We start from the raw sequence: 15384 nt of genomic DNA, 5'->3' as shown, positions 1-15384 counted from the left end.
CTCCATAATTCTGGACCAGGCCGTATCCTGAGCAGATGCTGTGGTGGTCATGGAGGATTGAAGAGCATAAGACTGATTTCTGAAAGAACCCAGTGACAGACGAGTCTCCGCATTGATCCTGTAGGCCAGTCTGAACACCCACTAGTGACCTACCCACACCTGCAGCTTCTCCACGATGGATGTCCAGAGTTCTCCAGCCCCGGCATCTAGACTGTAGCTCTGCACAAGAAGTTTGGCCAGAGGAGAAATGGTCATGCCAAACTGAGCCTGGTTTCTTCTCATGTTTTGTCAATTGGTGAAGTTTTGTTCCTCGCCACTGGCTTGCTTGGTTTGGGACTTGTGGAGCTGCGCATCGATGGATTTGCACTTTAGTGTTTGGACTTTCAGCAGTAAAAATAAACCACACAGAACTAAACTAAACTGAACTTCAACTCTGAAAACTGAACTAATACTGTTTCAGTTTACTAGAAGCTGCTTTGGCACAGTCTACGTTGTAAAAGTGCTATACAAATTAAGATGAATTGAATATGAATGTGGACTGCTGGAAAGGGATGCAGTATATGTGATTGTTTTTTTTCATAATTGATGGAGGCCAAAATCCATACAGAATTTTAATTAATTGCACAGCCCTACCTGAGACATTCGAGTGGTGGTCGCCGGCAGCAGCGGGCGGCTGAATTTCTTCTGAGAGCCAATGGCAGCAGGGAAAGATGGGGCAGAAAACATGGCCGCCACCGAGTTGATTATTCTAATCCAAGACTCCATTTCCTCAGGGCTCCTGCAGAAAAGAGATTTTATAAGTTCAAATGAGGAGGCCACGTTAGTTGTGCAAACTCACAGGATGAGATCAGTCATCCTTAAGAAAGAAATAAAAGGTCTGCAGGCGGACCAATTGAAGAGATAAATGAGCTTTAATTGAGCTTGAACTGAAGCATGAAATTAGATTTGGAGTTGGGAACAGTGTTTCAGGCCTGTTCCTCTGCTTTAGATGTGCAGGTGTCTGCGAGCGGCTCTTACTGGGCCTGGAAGAGGAAAACTCTCCAGTCAGCAGTCTTGAGCTTGAGGACATTGGGCTTCTTCTCGTAGTCCATAGCCTTGATGGCGAGAGCGTGATGCACACTGATGGCATTCTTCAGATCGTCCTCTGATAGGGCCTTCTCCGGCTTATACTCATCCTGCAAAAACAAACACACACAGCATGCACGGTGAACAATGCCTGAGGAATTTAACATTTATATCTATTCAAGAGTTCACACTTAGCTGATGATTGATTATAAGCTTGTTTGACATGCTGTCCAGGGAGAGAGCCCTGAGCTCAAAAGTTCCTCAAGCCCTGGGCTCCCTCTTGTTTGCAGGGCGAGAGAGTAGATTGAGCTCAGGTAGATCTCAAGAAATCTCCCGCTTATTTGTGGCTTATGACGAATTGCTTTATGAGGGAAAAATACTATAGGCTAGGAACTTGACTATGGTGCCAATTTGGCTTGGTCAATTTACTTATGATGCAGGTCTTTGGAGGGTGGGAAGAAACTGGGGAACACGGGGGAAGCATGGGACCCACGCAAGCACGGGGAGAACAAGCAAACTCAGAAATGCCAACTGGCCCAGCGATGTTCTTGTTGTGAGGCAACAGTGCTAACCACTGGGCCACCATGCCGCCCAATCTATAAAAAAGGGGGAGGAATAGGGGAGAAAAGAGGGATTCTTCAGGTTGAAGACGACTGTGGTATGAAGACTATGGTCATTTATAGTGACTTAGGAATCGTCTGATTGGAGAATCATGTATTAGTTAATGCAGGACCAGCTGTGGTCAATCATAAGCCTGTGATTCTCTCGAATTAAGTTTATAAATAAACCTTACTTAATTTCATTTAACACTAGAACCATTAGAACAGGCACAGCGGTCACTCTGACCATTCATATATGACTGGAGTGAATTGAATTAGTCACATTAAATTTATATTCAAAACTTCTATTGAGGATTAAGCTTTGAATGTCTTTCATTATACTTCATGAAGTAATTACCATAAAAATAAGAGTTATTAGACTGCCCCAGGAGGTGCGTTCCTCACTTTGTCTGGCAAGTAAGAGAGCTAAGTTTTTCACCACAGCGAACATGAGCTGTTTTTGAAAGTTTTAAAAAGTTTTTTTTTTTACTCTCACTGCTGGGAACCATTAAAATGCATTAGATAAATCACAAAGGGCAACTGTTTCAGGTAAAAATGGTCTTCACCTTCATCTTTGATGAAAAGGAACCAGAGACATTATCAAAATATTCTATGTGACTTCATTGTTGTGTGTTTACTACAGGCAGTTCAACATATTGACATTAGAATTAGCAGCGTAATGCCTCATTCACACTAGCAGCGACTTTGTAGCTGCCTGTAGTTCTGGGTGGCAACCTGCTGTAAATGCAGGTCTGTGTAAGTATATACAGGGATAGACAAAAATAAATTGAAATGTATTTTAAAATAAAATACCAAATACCTCAATTGTACATGCATCAAAACAAACTACAAAATAACAAGTATCAAAATAAAATACTGTATTTTGAAAATACTACCAAATCTTTTTCCAAGGGAGCATCAAATTTCTTCACAAACCTTCTATCAATAGGCCTATTCAATCAATCTCTTCATCAATAAACTGACATAGTGAAATAAACGGTATATTATATCAATGATTGTTGACTTGCTGCTAAATATACATAAACCATTTGCCAGTTACTTTCTTTATGTGTGTTGCATAATTTCTATCAATACTCCAATCATTGACCATCCTCCTCAATATTAGTCACTTTTCTGTTCTGATCTCAAGCCAAACTGAGAAAACTCCAATCTTAGGCTGCATTTTTATTATGTCATCATGTAGACTTCACACAAAGTATTTTACAGTATTTAAAAATTCAAGACACTTAAGTATTTTAATACAAAATGTTAACACATTTTCATAAACCCCATTGAATGCAAATTATAAAATACTATTTTGTATTTGAAATACGTATTTGAAATACTTGTATCATCAATACTGCAAATCCCTGGGTATATACAGCACGAATACAACTGGCCTCTGAGTGAGCTGAGAGAGGATCACGTGAGCTCTATCGGTGCTCCTTTTTGCTGACGCTCAAGAAAGTCGCTTTTCATTTGCATAAAGTTGAAGGATTGTCAACATTGTCGCGTTGCTCAACACACCAACGCCAACGGTTGCTCGAGTAGACGGAGCGGTTTGAAACGAGCGGTTGCTTGTCACTGTGCTGCTGCGAGTCACTCGTAGTGTGAATAAGGCTTAACACATAAGCATGATACTGCCTATAAACATGCACTCTATCCAATGTGGTAGAAATGTGTGAAGTAGCTTATTTGTGCACAAAAGTGCTCTTGAAGCTTTGTATGACCCCATTTAAACCAATGAAGACACATGAAATGTTTCTGGTTACCTTTTTGAACTTTGTCTTGAAATTGTTAATTCATTCATTCATTCATTCATTTGCTTTTCAGCTTAGTCCCTTTATTAATCTGGGGTCGCTACAGCGGAATCAACCGCCAACTTATCCAGCACATGTTTTACGCAGCAAATGCTCTTTCAGCTGCAACCCATCTCTGGGAAACATCCATACACACCCATTCACAGTTATACACTATGGACAATTTAGCCTACCTAATTCACCTGTACCATATGTCTTTGGGCTGTGGGGGAAATCAGAGCACCCATTCACACTTATACACCACGGACAATTTAGCTTACCCAATTCACCTGTACCGCATGTCTTTGGACTGTGGGGGAAATCAGAGCACCCGGAGGAAACCCAAGCGAACGTGGGGAGTACATAAAAACTCCACACAGAAATGCCAACTGACCCAGCCGAGGCTCAAACCAGCGACCTTCTTGCTGTGAGGCCACAGCACTACCTACTGCGCCACCACGTCACCTTCTTGAAATTGCTGCAACCTATTAACAAAGGTCTTAGGGATTGGAATGACTTGAGAGTTGTTTTGCCTTTGAAAATCAGCGCATGCTCGAACCAAAAACTCCCATTTTTATGCAAACCCTTCCCTCTTTCCCTCCCCCGACACTCCCACCTAAACAGAGCTGGACTCATCCACTTTCCTGACTTTTTGCAAACTAGAGGTGTGAAAACCCCCTGCAACAGGAGGGGTGGGGGGTCATGACCCTTTAAAAGTACAGTATGAAATTTTCACAGCTAGAGAGTGCACACTCACGACAAACAAAGATGCATTTTGATGACGTTGTGACTGAGTGTGAAATCATGGGAGTTGTCATCTTCATTAAATCCTACAAGACTCCTGCAGAAATCACGTTCATGCATGAGTTGCTCATTCATTCCTTGTCTGTCAATTCAAAATGTACTATTTTAGTAGTATGAAGCAAAGTAAAGCTGAAAACCATCAAAGAGTAATAAAAATATTGAAGCAATTTCTGATGAGAGACGCACATGACGCGACACGAAAGCAGCAGAGCTTTTATTATGCCACAGCCCACTGCCTCCACTTCTTCTGCTCGTGATCATGTGTAGATAAAGCAGCACTGTTTTATCATACTAAATAGATTTAACCGTTCTGTTATAATGTTTGGTCTGTGCAGTCTAATAAAACACACAACATATTAAAGCAGCTGTGGTGTTTCAAATTTATCTGTAAAACCAAACCGGAACATCAATGAATGAAGTCATTATAATGGTCACATGTCTGTCTCGCTATTTAAAATTGTTTTGAACATTCTTCATAACATTTGAGATGATATAAGTAGATAAGTCAGCAAAATATAAAACTGTTCTAGTGGTTTTTGGATAATTTTAATGAAAATAATCTTACACTTGTGATTTTAAGTGTACAAAAACAATACGTTTGGTGTACTGCGTTTCGCACAAAGTAACACATCAGTTTGAAATGATAATGAGAAAGCCATCAAGCATATTTCCTGTTCCTCTGATGAGAGTCATTGGTGTGATTGCTGCACATCATTAGCTGATAATGCCGTGGAAACCTGTGGCTGCGGGTACAAGCAGTCACCAGCACAAATGCATGAACAGGTACGGCCTTCCTCCACGCCAATATTTCATGCCTTAGACTTCTGCACGACTGCACTGCTAAGCAACTAATGCAAGTTCAAACGGAGCACATAAATAAACTATTGTAATGGAGAATGTGGGCGCTGGAACGCTTTTTTTTCTTTGACGCCTGCTGAAAAGGTTTGTCAGTCCTGAAATAAATGTGAATGTGATTACTTTTCGCAATTGGAATCTCCTAGAGGAGAAATTGAATTATTATCGACAATGTTTGTGGGAAATGATGGAAATTTGATTAATCAGCAGTGTGAGGAAGGAAAATGAAAGAGGGAATCAACAAACCTTCTGCAAGTAGAGGATCATGCCTTTGAGAACAGCATAAAAGGTTTTCCAGCCTCGCTTTCCTCTTGGAGCTAGAGAAAATACAAAGAAATAAGTATATTAAAGTCATTACAAAATATAATCTGCGTAATAATGATACGCTACTCTTTGTCATTTAGTCACAGTTCACAGTGACCTAAGCTGTTTGGCCAGAAAGGACTAATAAAAGTAGATTTTTACATGGAACAATGGTGCTAAGGAACAAATCTAAAGTAATCTTTGTAGAAACTATATATTATGTAATATTATTTATAAGTTGCACCAAAGCAATATCCGTTTACCTACTTTATTCTTTAAAATGCAGATTTAACCTGGTTCAACTTATAGGCCCAATCCCAACTCTATTTTTGTACCTCAACCCCTTCCCCTTCCTATTGGTCCTTGAAACAAAAGTGAAGAGGAAGAGCCTCAAAATTTAGCCCTAAGAAATGGAACAGCACTACAACACCTGCACACGTCATCATATGTCATCAGTGATCTCTTGCTTTATATGAGATCGACGATGGCGATTACTGTAGTGATTTCAGTTGAGTTATTTTTTGGTATTTATCTGCAGGAAATCACAGAAGGCAATGATATCATGTTGTGATAATGATATAATATGGTAATAAGATAGTAACTGTACTGTGTATTTACACAGTGGCCGGTAACACTTTACAATAAGGTTCATTAGTTAATGCATTTACTAACATAAACTAATCATGAACAACACTTGTACAGCATTTATTAATCATAATTGAACATTTACTAATGCATTATTGACATGCTTGTTAACATTAGTTAATGCACCATGAGTTAACATGAACTAACAATGAACTACTGTATTTTCATTAACTAACGTTTACTAACATGAACAAATACAGTAGTAGATGTATTGTTCATTATTTGTTTATGTTAGTTAATGCATTAATTAACATTAATTAATGAACCTTATTGTAAAGTGTGACCCAGTGGCCATATTCATGTATTCATCTATGTAATTCATCTATGTAAACACATGAAAACAACATTAACATTATAGCAGACACTGTAAAAAGCCCATTCTCAGCCACTAGACTCTTCTGACAGGGGATTTGAGAGTCATCGAGTGACAGAATGTTGTTAGACTGCTATACTTGAGTTATTATTTGGAATTATAGATGGTGAAATTTGGTGTTGTTAAGTGTTAAGTTGTTAAGTTTTTAAACTAATTTCGAGAGGAGCACGTGATATAATTGACTGCAGCTGGCCACCTATCTGCACTCATTAGTTAGCCAATCAGATCTATCCTAACTCACTATAAGTAGCCTAGCTAGATATTACTCCCTTATCTTCGTTTTCCGAAGAAACCCCCCATCCACCCCCTTTCTCCTTTACAAAAAAAGGGGAGCTCTCGAGAACCACCTGATCTCTCACATGCTCGATGGACCTGGCGGGAGCCCTGGGCTCAACTATCTCCGAGCTCAGGGTTCTCTCCCGGGACAGCATGCCAAACCTGCTTACAGTTGTCAAGCAATATCTAAGTGTGAACTCTTGAAATGTTGTTAAATGTCCGCAAATAAGTGATAATCTCCTGGGCCCGGTTTTTCAAAAGTAATCCACTAGGGTTTTGGATAAGGGATTGGATCAAATCCTGAAAATGGGTTTTTCAAAAGAAAAAACAGATTACATAATCGGATTAGATCACGTAATCCAATCTTGGTTTTGATCCGGATCAAACCTTTAATTTGGGTTTTTCAGACCTTTTTTGTAGGATCTGGATCACTTTGATCCAAAAAACGTGGATTAAACTGATCCCATCAGAAGGGTGGATTTAGCGTTGATTTCATGGCCAAAATGGAATGAAAACTTAAAAAAATTATTAAATAAAACTATATTTGGATCATGCAGTATCTTACGAGATATACTATTTATTCATAAGGTTTTAATTTTATTTGTTCATCTGTCAGGCTATAGTGATTATTGGCTTTAATGTATTTAGACTTTCAATATAGGCCTACAGCAAAATAGAAAGAGTTTGGCCTCATAAAATAATCCCCCAAACAGCTGTCAAAATTTACCAAAAACAATACATTTTATTCTGTTACTATATTTATATACAATTGTAAAAAGAGACTGGGCAGAAGTTCAGCTTCATCTGGCAAAGGAACAACTGACTCTGACCAAACTGCCGCAAACCAAGACCACACTTGAGATCTGCCTCCTAAAGAATACACTCAGACAAGCTGCTCCCTCCACATCAGATGAGGAAGTCTGACATTATTGTTGAGGTTTCAACATTTTCTTTTTTTTTATTCAATACATCTATATTTAAAACTTATTATAAAGATAGATCTCAGATGAGCGGACTGCTGGAAGAGGATGTGGTGGGGGTTTTCTTGCTTTTATTATTTATCATTATAATTATTTTATTATTTATAAAATGTTCTTAGTTTTCATTTCAAATAAAAATAAAGTTATATTGACCCCACACTGGCTATTCTACTTGTTGCTCTTTACATAGGCCTATCTATCTATCTACATTGTGATTGAGCGCTGGTAATCCAGATTTAGTGATCCTGAAAAGTTCCTATCCGGATCAGATAGATCCAATCCAATGTTGCTTTGAAAAACTGGCTCAAAAAGTAAGCTGGATTACGTGATCACGGATCGCAAAAACAGGATTACTAAATCTGGATCAATTTTTTCCGGATTAAACCTTTTGAAAAACCGGACCCTGGAAATCACGCAGCTCCCTCCTAATCCTCAAATAAGTTGCGCACCCGTCTCACCCGCGGATCCCTCCTCGCTCTTCAGACACGTCGCGCACACTCTGTCTTAGCGAAGTTATTAAAGATAAATAGGCACGTTTTGTTAATTAGACAAAATTCTGTAACCAATCAAAAAGTAAAATAAATAAAAAAAATAAAAAAAATAATAATCTTAATGGGGGCTAATAATTTTGTTCTTAAAAATAAAAACAACATGAAACTTTTATTCAAGACAAACCAAAATCAAATAAAAATAGGACTTTCTCCAGAAAAAAGTAATATATTATTGAAAATAATCCTGTGAAATAATGTGAAAATGTCCTTGCTCTGTTAAAATTTCCCAGGAGGGAAATTACGTTCAACTGTATGAGTAAAGATGAATAATTACAGTATTAGTATAAACTGTAGAATCGGATGAATTATTTAACTAAATAGAAACAATTTTCTAAATAATAATATAAATACCAACCTATCAACATGATATTGTTCAATATTATTCAATAAAATTACAGATCTAAATTTAGATGTAATAGAAGCAAACCCCTGGGAAAGTCAGCTCATAATGCTTTTTGTAGCTCAACATCATTTGTTAAATCACTTTTACAGTACATAAAAAAGCAACATGACCATCCTTTAAACAGCTTTTGTGGTTCACTGATGTAGGAAATTCGTATGGGTCTGGAATGGTTTGAGGGCGAGTAAATGATGAATGTTCTGAAAGGGTCAATTGTAGGGTGAACATTTTCTTTTCGGAGTGAAACATTTCAGCGCTCTGTTCCACCTCTGAAGGGCATTACTTACATTTCATATGTCAAATGACTCCCCTGACAGTGTGTCTGTAGGACAGCTTTATTTACGGCAGTGCTATAGGAGCTTTGGGAATCTTCCAAAAGCCTTTACGCCACACACAGACTGAGTTCTGGGAAGCGCGGCGTGTCTTACTGATGGCACCTCTGGGACTCGGGCCTGAATGCTCTCAGCATGTGATGCGGCAGATCACTAAAGCCCTGCTGTTTTTATCCTCATTGCAATACTGCCACGGACGCGCTCATTAGACCACATTGGCATGGCTGGTATTGAAGACTGGAGTGTGCTGTGCCCACTAAACTGCCAGCGCTGGACAGTAAATCACAAAGCAGTGGAGGGTAGTAGGTTACCACTTCAGACAGTTCACTCTGTTAGACAGGTTTAAACATAGACTACTGTTCTAACATTTGTGCTCGTGCTTCATAAACTACTTGACCTAAATAGTAATCGGAAATAGAATAGGTACGTCCCAAATTTTAGTATGTACAAATGAGTATTTCAAAGTTTCCAGTAGAAATGTGTGTGTATTTTAACTGCTAATATCGCCCAAAATATACTGTGTGTTGGATGTGAGTTTGATTAAAACTACAAACAGGGATGAAAGTTGAAAGTTTCAATCATTAGTTAGTTTTAGGGTAATCTATAATCTAGTGAGCTCAAAAAAAAGTTATAAAATTTGCATTTAAAAGATAAAAGCTTTCAATTTTTAGGGTTTGTCACTTCCGCGAAAGTACATTAATGTTTTTGTGATAAATTGCGCTATTTGCGCGTAAACAGCTGCATGAACATTTGAGTTTACTTGCTTCATTTGCACCTCAAGTCAAATTCACTTCAGAACAGACGCCGATTCGCGTGATGGGCAGGGCTTCTGTCTGCCTGGTGACTCTAGCTTCGTTGCTAAATGGCTAACTTGAATTTTATTAAGAAAATAAAATGTTTATGTGTTTTATGAAGGCTGAAAAACAGCGTCGATGCGTTTAGGGCCGTGTCTGAGTCCACTAGATCCTTTAAGAGCTCTATGAGCTCATAAACTCCTCCAGAAACTTCACCTGGATGATGGAGGCTTTCAGCTGTGCATCTGACTAATCCAGCCCAGTTTGAGGAACTGTTGTCGGTGTCGGCTGGAGGATTTTCCCCGGGACACCAAGAACATGCGTAACTCACAATCACGCCCCCACAAAAGCAAGCTCCTGAATTGGTTAACACGGTGCGAATGTCCGCTTAAGTTCAGATTTTTAAATTCGAGCGATTTGCGAAAAACGTGCAAAACGCTCAATTCACGACGCGTCATTCGTACATATTGCAGCATTCACGCAGCGTCATTCGCGCAATTCGCGTCAATCACGCAGGGCAATTCGCGTCAATCACGCAGGGCAATTCGCGTCAATCACGCAGGGCAATTCGGGTCAATCACGCAGGGCAATTCGCGTCAATCACGCAGGGCAATTCGCGTCAATCACGCAGGGCAATTCGCGCAGTTTGCCCAGTGCCATTCGCATGCATCGCGCAGATGGATGTCTATTCGCGCGTTTGCATTGACATAACATGTAAATCACTTGCGATTGACGCTCCTTCCGCGTCTGGTGTGAACACAGCATCATTCTTCAGTTGCTCATCAAAAGTCGTGATGAATCAAATGCTCCCAATAATCACTCTTCACTTTCACAAGCGGCTTCTGTGACACTTTTTGCCTCCATCCACCCGGTCAATCGTAACATAATCCATTTTTGTTTTTTGGCTTTTTGTTTTTTACAAAACTTATTTGAAGCTAAACCAAGTTTTTAAACAAAACTTAAAAATCAACAAAATCATGATAATCAATTATTTACATTTAATATGTTTTTTTTATCCATTTTGTAAAAGTAATTCATTTAATTTAAAGCAGACCATAATACTAGGATGACAAACTCTCAGTATTTACCTTTTTACCCTCACACACACACACACACTCTTGCTGTTCAAGCTGTAATCAGTTCATCTCTTCAAACAGACACAAACAGCTCAGCAGGTTTTGTAGTGTATCTAGAATCTCATTAGGAAGGGGAAATAAGTGGACATAATATATGAGAGACTACAGCCAAAATCCCATTTCACCATGTGTGCTTGCCAAAGCTCTGAATCACACCTGCTTTATCCTCGATCACATTACACAGCATTTATTTAATGATCTTTCCAATCATTTCCTGCATACCCACAGGCTTTAGTTATGAAGAGTCGTAAATATATAACCTACTTATCAGAAAGTCTTTTAATTACAGCAAAAACAAATAAACTATTACAAAAATAACCGTTTATTCAAACAACCTGAGCTACTTTTTAGCCAAATGTATCTTTAGTTTAAAAGAAAGAAATGCTTTTATCATAAATCATAGTTTTTTAAGGGTTCATGACTGGCAATTTGCAATATTGCATTATGTTCCTTGAGGTGATTTTTTTGTTAAAGAAAAATTGTCATATAATAACAAAAATGAACCTTTTTTTCTCTTATTTTGACCTTCAATTACGTAAGCTCTGATTTATTGGTGGATGTCCTTTAAAAGTCGTCAGAAATGGCCCACACTTATTTCCATATTCAGTGCAACTAGAAGGCCAAAATGGTTGACATCGCCCAATCCTAGGCTATTCAATTGCCGAACCCGGCCCACAAGGCAATTTGTTCCAGCCCTCCAAGTAGTGTGACCAAGACATCAAGAATAAATTCAGTTCAGTCTAAAAACATCTGCTATAGTTATGAAGTGACGGCCGTCTGTTCAATACAGCAAGAGCTCAAGTTGAAGTCAGCGCGTGGTGTGAGTCACCTGACATTAAGCGAGTGGTGCGGGCAGCAGAAATCTTTTAGATATGTTTGTAGAGAAGGCCTTTTGTACAATGCACTGATATTGTTAATAGGGATGCAATGATTAGTTGATTTCATTATTAACCGCGCTTTAATTCATTACAGTTAATTAATCGTAAAGGCTTCTCAACGTCGCGTTTCTGTTGCACGGAACAAAAATAGCTGAGACAAAAAAAAATTATGCCATTTCTGCGCTAGTTTAAAGTTTCAAGCTTATACCGGGACTAATACGCACGCACATTTGAATAACTATAGCAGCAGGCCGTTCACATATTGCGTGTTTTCCCGCACGCAAGTTATTATTTCCAATAAAGACGTGCGCGTATTGGGAGTGGTGCTTGCACGGCTAGTGGAGCAGATCAGACACTCTTTCCCTCCAGGTGCGTGTGAGAAATTTCCTTCACTATGAGTCATCCCATGACATCTACGATGAGCGCTGTTTCCCAAAGCAGTCACAAGTGAAGCTATAACAATATTTTTTTTCTTAATTATTTCAATGTTTATTTTTTACCTCATGTCACTTTCAATAAACACTGATGCTTGCAGACCACTAGGCTACATTACTTAAGGGCTTTCGTTATGACATTGATAGGATCAAACGTATATTTCCTTTTTAATATTAAGTTATTTTCTTTGAAATCTAAAAGTATTTTTTCCAGCCATGGGTTGTTTATTAGACAATATATATATATATATATATAATGTGTGTGTTTTTTTATATGAAAACATATACACACACACACACATATATATGTTTTCATTTAAATGGACCTGACACAACATCTAAGAGGTTTGGTACCATTAAAGGGGACCTATTAAGCCCATTTTTAGAAGATGTAGAATAATGTAAAATCTTGGATGTCACTATGGTGTGTATGTGTATATATATATAAACATAATACAGTTTCACAGTATTCCAGTCATGCTCGGGCTCCTAGATCAAGTTCATTGTACATACACGTCCCCCAAATGATAGTTTCAGAAAAAAAAATACAAATATAATCAAGCAGAAATGTGTAAATCTTACTTTTCTTCCCGTCCATGTCGGCATGGATTTTGCGGGCCAAAAAGCCAGTTTTGTAGACGGCAGCATTGGGGTCGTGTGCGATGTCTAGGAAGGGGTTACTGCCGCTGCTGATGCGACTGATGCTCTTACTGTGAGAGTGATGGTTCTTATCCGCCAGTTCAGACAGAGACTTCTTCAGCTCATCTCCATCTCTACAACACACAAACACACACACACAGATCATTAACTCATCACTCTTCACACACCATCATGCGTGATGGCTCTTCAGCAGTGCTGATAATGCACATAGTTTGAACAAGTTCTGTTTTTGAGCTGTAGAAACACAACTTATGTAAGCGACTGATGGGCTGATGTGTGTGGGAGAGTCTGCGGACATTCAGCATCACTGCCGGAATCCCCACACAAACACACTGACCACTGACTCATACTGCACACATCTGTTATTGCATGTGTGACAATTGTGGAAATAGAAAGCAGGACAATTCAGTTGATTGCATTTAAATGTCTGTTTTAATGATCTCTGTTGCATCTATTTACAGCAAATCACAATAAAAAACAACTAAAAACACAATCTACTGTTGCTCAAGCCCAATTTATGTTCACACAAAAATGGTTCGCCACAAAATGGACACAAATCCAATGCATAATTCATGCACTGAATGCAAATGTGACTCAGTGGACTTCTGTGATGCTGTTATGTTCATCCAATATGGCGATCACAGTCACTCCATCCACGCGTGCCATCAATGACTGCTCATGTATGGACGGCTCCGCTCCTAAAAGACTTTAGATGGTGACAGCATCGATCACAAAGATGTCTTGGAAAGCATGTATACTTGTTCCTTTCATGACCAGATACCAGTAAAAAAAAATAACAATAAAAACAGAAGTGGCCAAATGTAAATACAACTGGAAAAGATTACGGATTTCAGGACAAAAACTAAACAAAAACAAACAAAAAAACAAACACTTATATTAGTCCAGATAAGGCTGCATCGTGTGTACTTAAAGGGATAGTTCACCCAAACATAAACATTCTGTTGTAGTTTTTTCCTTCTTTTCCAGTTTTTTCCTTCTGGTGAACACAAAAGAAGACATTTTGAAGAATGCTGTTTTCTGGCACACATTGACTTCCATAGAAGGTTATTTTCCTATTGTGGAAGTCAATAAGCGCCAGCAAAGAGCATTCTTCATAATAACTTCTTTTGTGTTCTACTGAAAAAAGACAATCATAAAGTTTTAAAACCACATGAGGGAGAATATATGGGGCTGAATTGAACTTTTAGCTGAACTATCCCTTTAAGACATTATTGTATGGAAGTCCCTTTCTGCAACAGGTTAAATTAAAAAGTTAAACTGAACTTTTAATCCCAGTTGAAAAGTAAAATTACTCTCATTATAAATTCCTAAAAAAAGACAATGACTTAAAAAAATCAAAGTCAATGGACTTGAAAAAATTAATTTGTTAAATCTGCGATTCACAATTCTGTTTACAGCTCACAAATCTGACTTTCTCAGAATTCTGAGTTTCATTATAATATATTTATAATATAGTAATATTAAATATATTAAATAAATTAAATAAATATATTAAATATATTTATTACATATTATAATTATGTTAATGTTTCACAGTTTGCTAATTAATTTGTCAGCTAGAGTTTTTATCTGGCAATTATTTCACAGCGTAAACCCATAATTTTGCCAAGATACAACAAAATTCTTAGTTTATATCTTAAAATTGACACTTTTTCATCAGAATTTGAGACAAAAAAAACTTTTACAATCTTATCGAATCATATGATTTCTTATCTTAAAAAAGCCAACTATTTCATTTAGTTTGAATTTATTAGATTTATAGATTATAAATGTAAAAATATGAGCTAAATGACTTACAAAATGGTAAACTAGTTGGCCAAACAACTGATAAAATTATTGAGTCAGCATATTAATATGATTTCTACTGCATCATAAGACACCGAAGGCTGGAATATTGAACTCTGAATCACATCAGTAAATAACACTTAAAAAACTATATTAAAAAAGGAAACGGTTCTTTTATTTGACTGTATTTTAGATCAAATACATGCAGCCTTGTTGAGCATGGAAAAAATGTAGTAACTGCAGTGCATTTAATGACTTGAGTTTAGGTCTGTTATTCAAACACAAAGCTTTTGTCACTATTCATTGCTTGTATCGCTTTAAAACTTTGGGCTCTATTTTAACGATCTAGGCGCAAAGTCTAAAGTGCACAACCGAATATATTTTTGCTATTTTAAGTATGGGAAAATACGGTCTGTGCCCTGCCGCATGGTCAACAGGGTTATGCTTACTCTCTTAGCGTGTTATGGGTGTGTTTTGAGCATTAAACCAATCAGACTCTCAACTTCCATTCTCTGTTTCAGCTACGTCGAGCCATGGGGCATTTGCTGTTTAAAGGGCAGATCATCTTAAACAGACCATCTGTTCTACTGAGTAGACATTGTTGGTTAAGCGCAAATATTTGTTCCAAAACTATTTCTAAATTCAGTTCTAATTTCCAGCAAACAAATAAACGAACAATAAATTAATGAAGTGT

At 37.9% G+C, this 15384-nt stretch overlaps 1 protein-coding gene across 8 annotated transcripts in view; it reads right to left on the bottom strand.

Moving 5' to 3' along the window:
• psd3l (pleckstrin and Sec7 domain containing 3, like) overlaps nt 1-15384 on the bottom strand; it is a 243279-nt gene that overhangs the window by 10995 nt on the left and 216900 nt on the right. For all 8 annotated transcript variants that reach the window (XM_068223894.2, XM_073914406.1, XM_068223895.2 and 5 more), the window contains 4 exons: nt 12807-12997; nt 5369-5439; nt 1018-1175; nt 634-778 (listed from right to left, as the gene is read on the bottom strand). In XM_068223894.2, the coding sequence (XP_068079995.1) occupies nt 634-778; nt 1018-1175; nt 5369-5439; nt 12807-12997 (565 nt within the window). The remainder of the gene's footprint in view (nt 1-633; nt 779-1017; nt 1176-5368; nt 5440-12806; nt 12998-15384) is intronic.

This window comes from Danio rerio, chromosome 10 (assembly GCF_049306965.1).
Source record: "Danio rerio strain Tuebingen ecotype United States chromosome 10, GRCz12tu, whole genome shotgun sequence".
NCBI classification, from domain to species: domain Eukaryota; kingdom Metazoa; phylum Chordata; class Actinopteri; order Cypriniformes; family Danionidae; genus Danio; species Danio rerio.
Note: the sequence above shows the minus strand (reverse complement) of the source record. Positions and strands in the feature narration are given on the sequence as shown.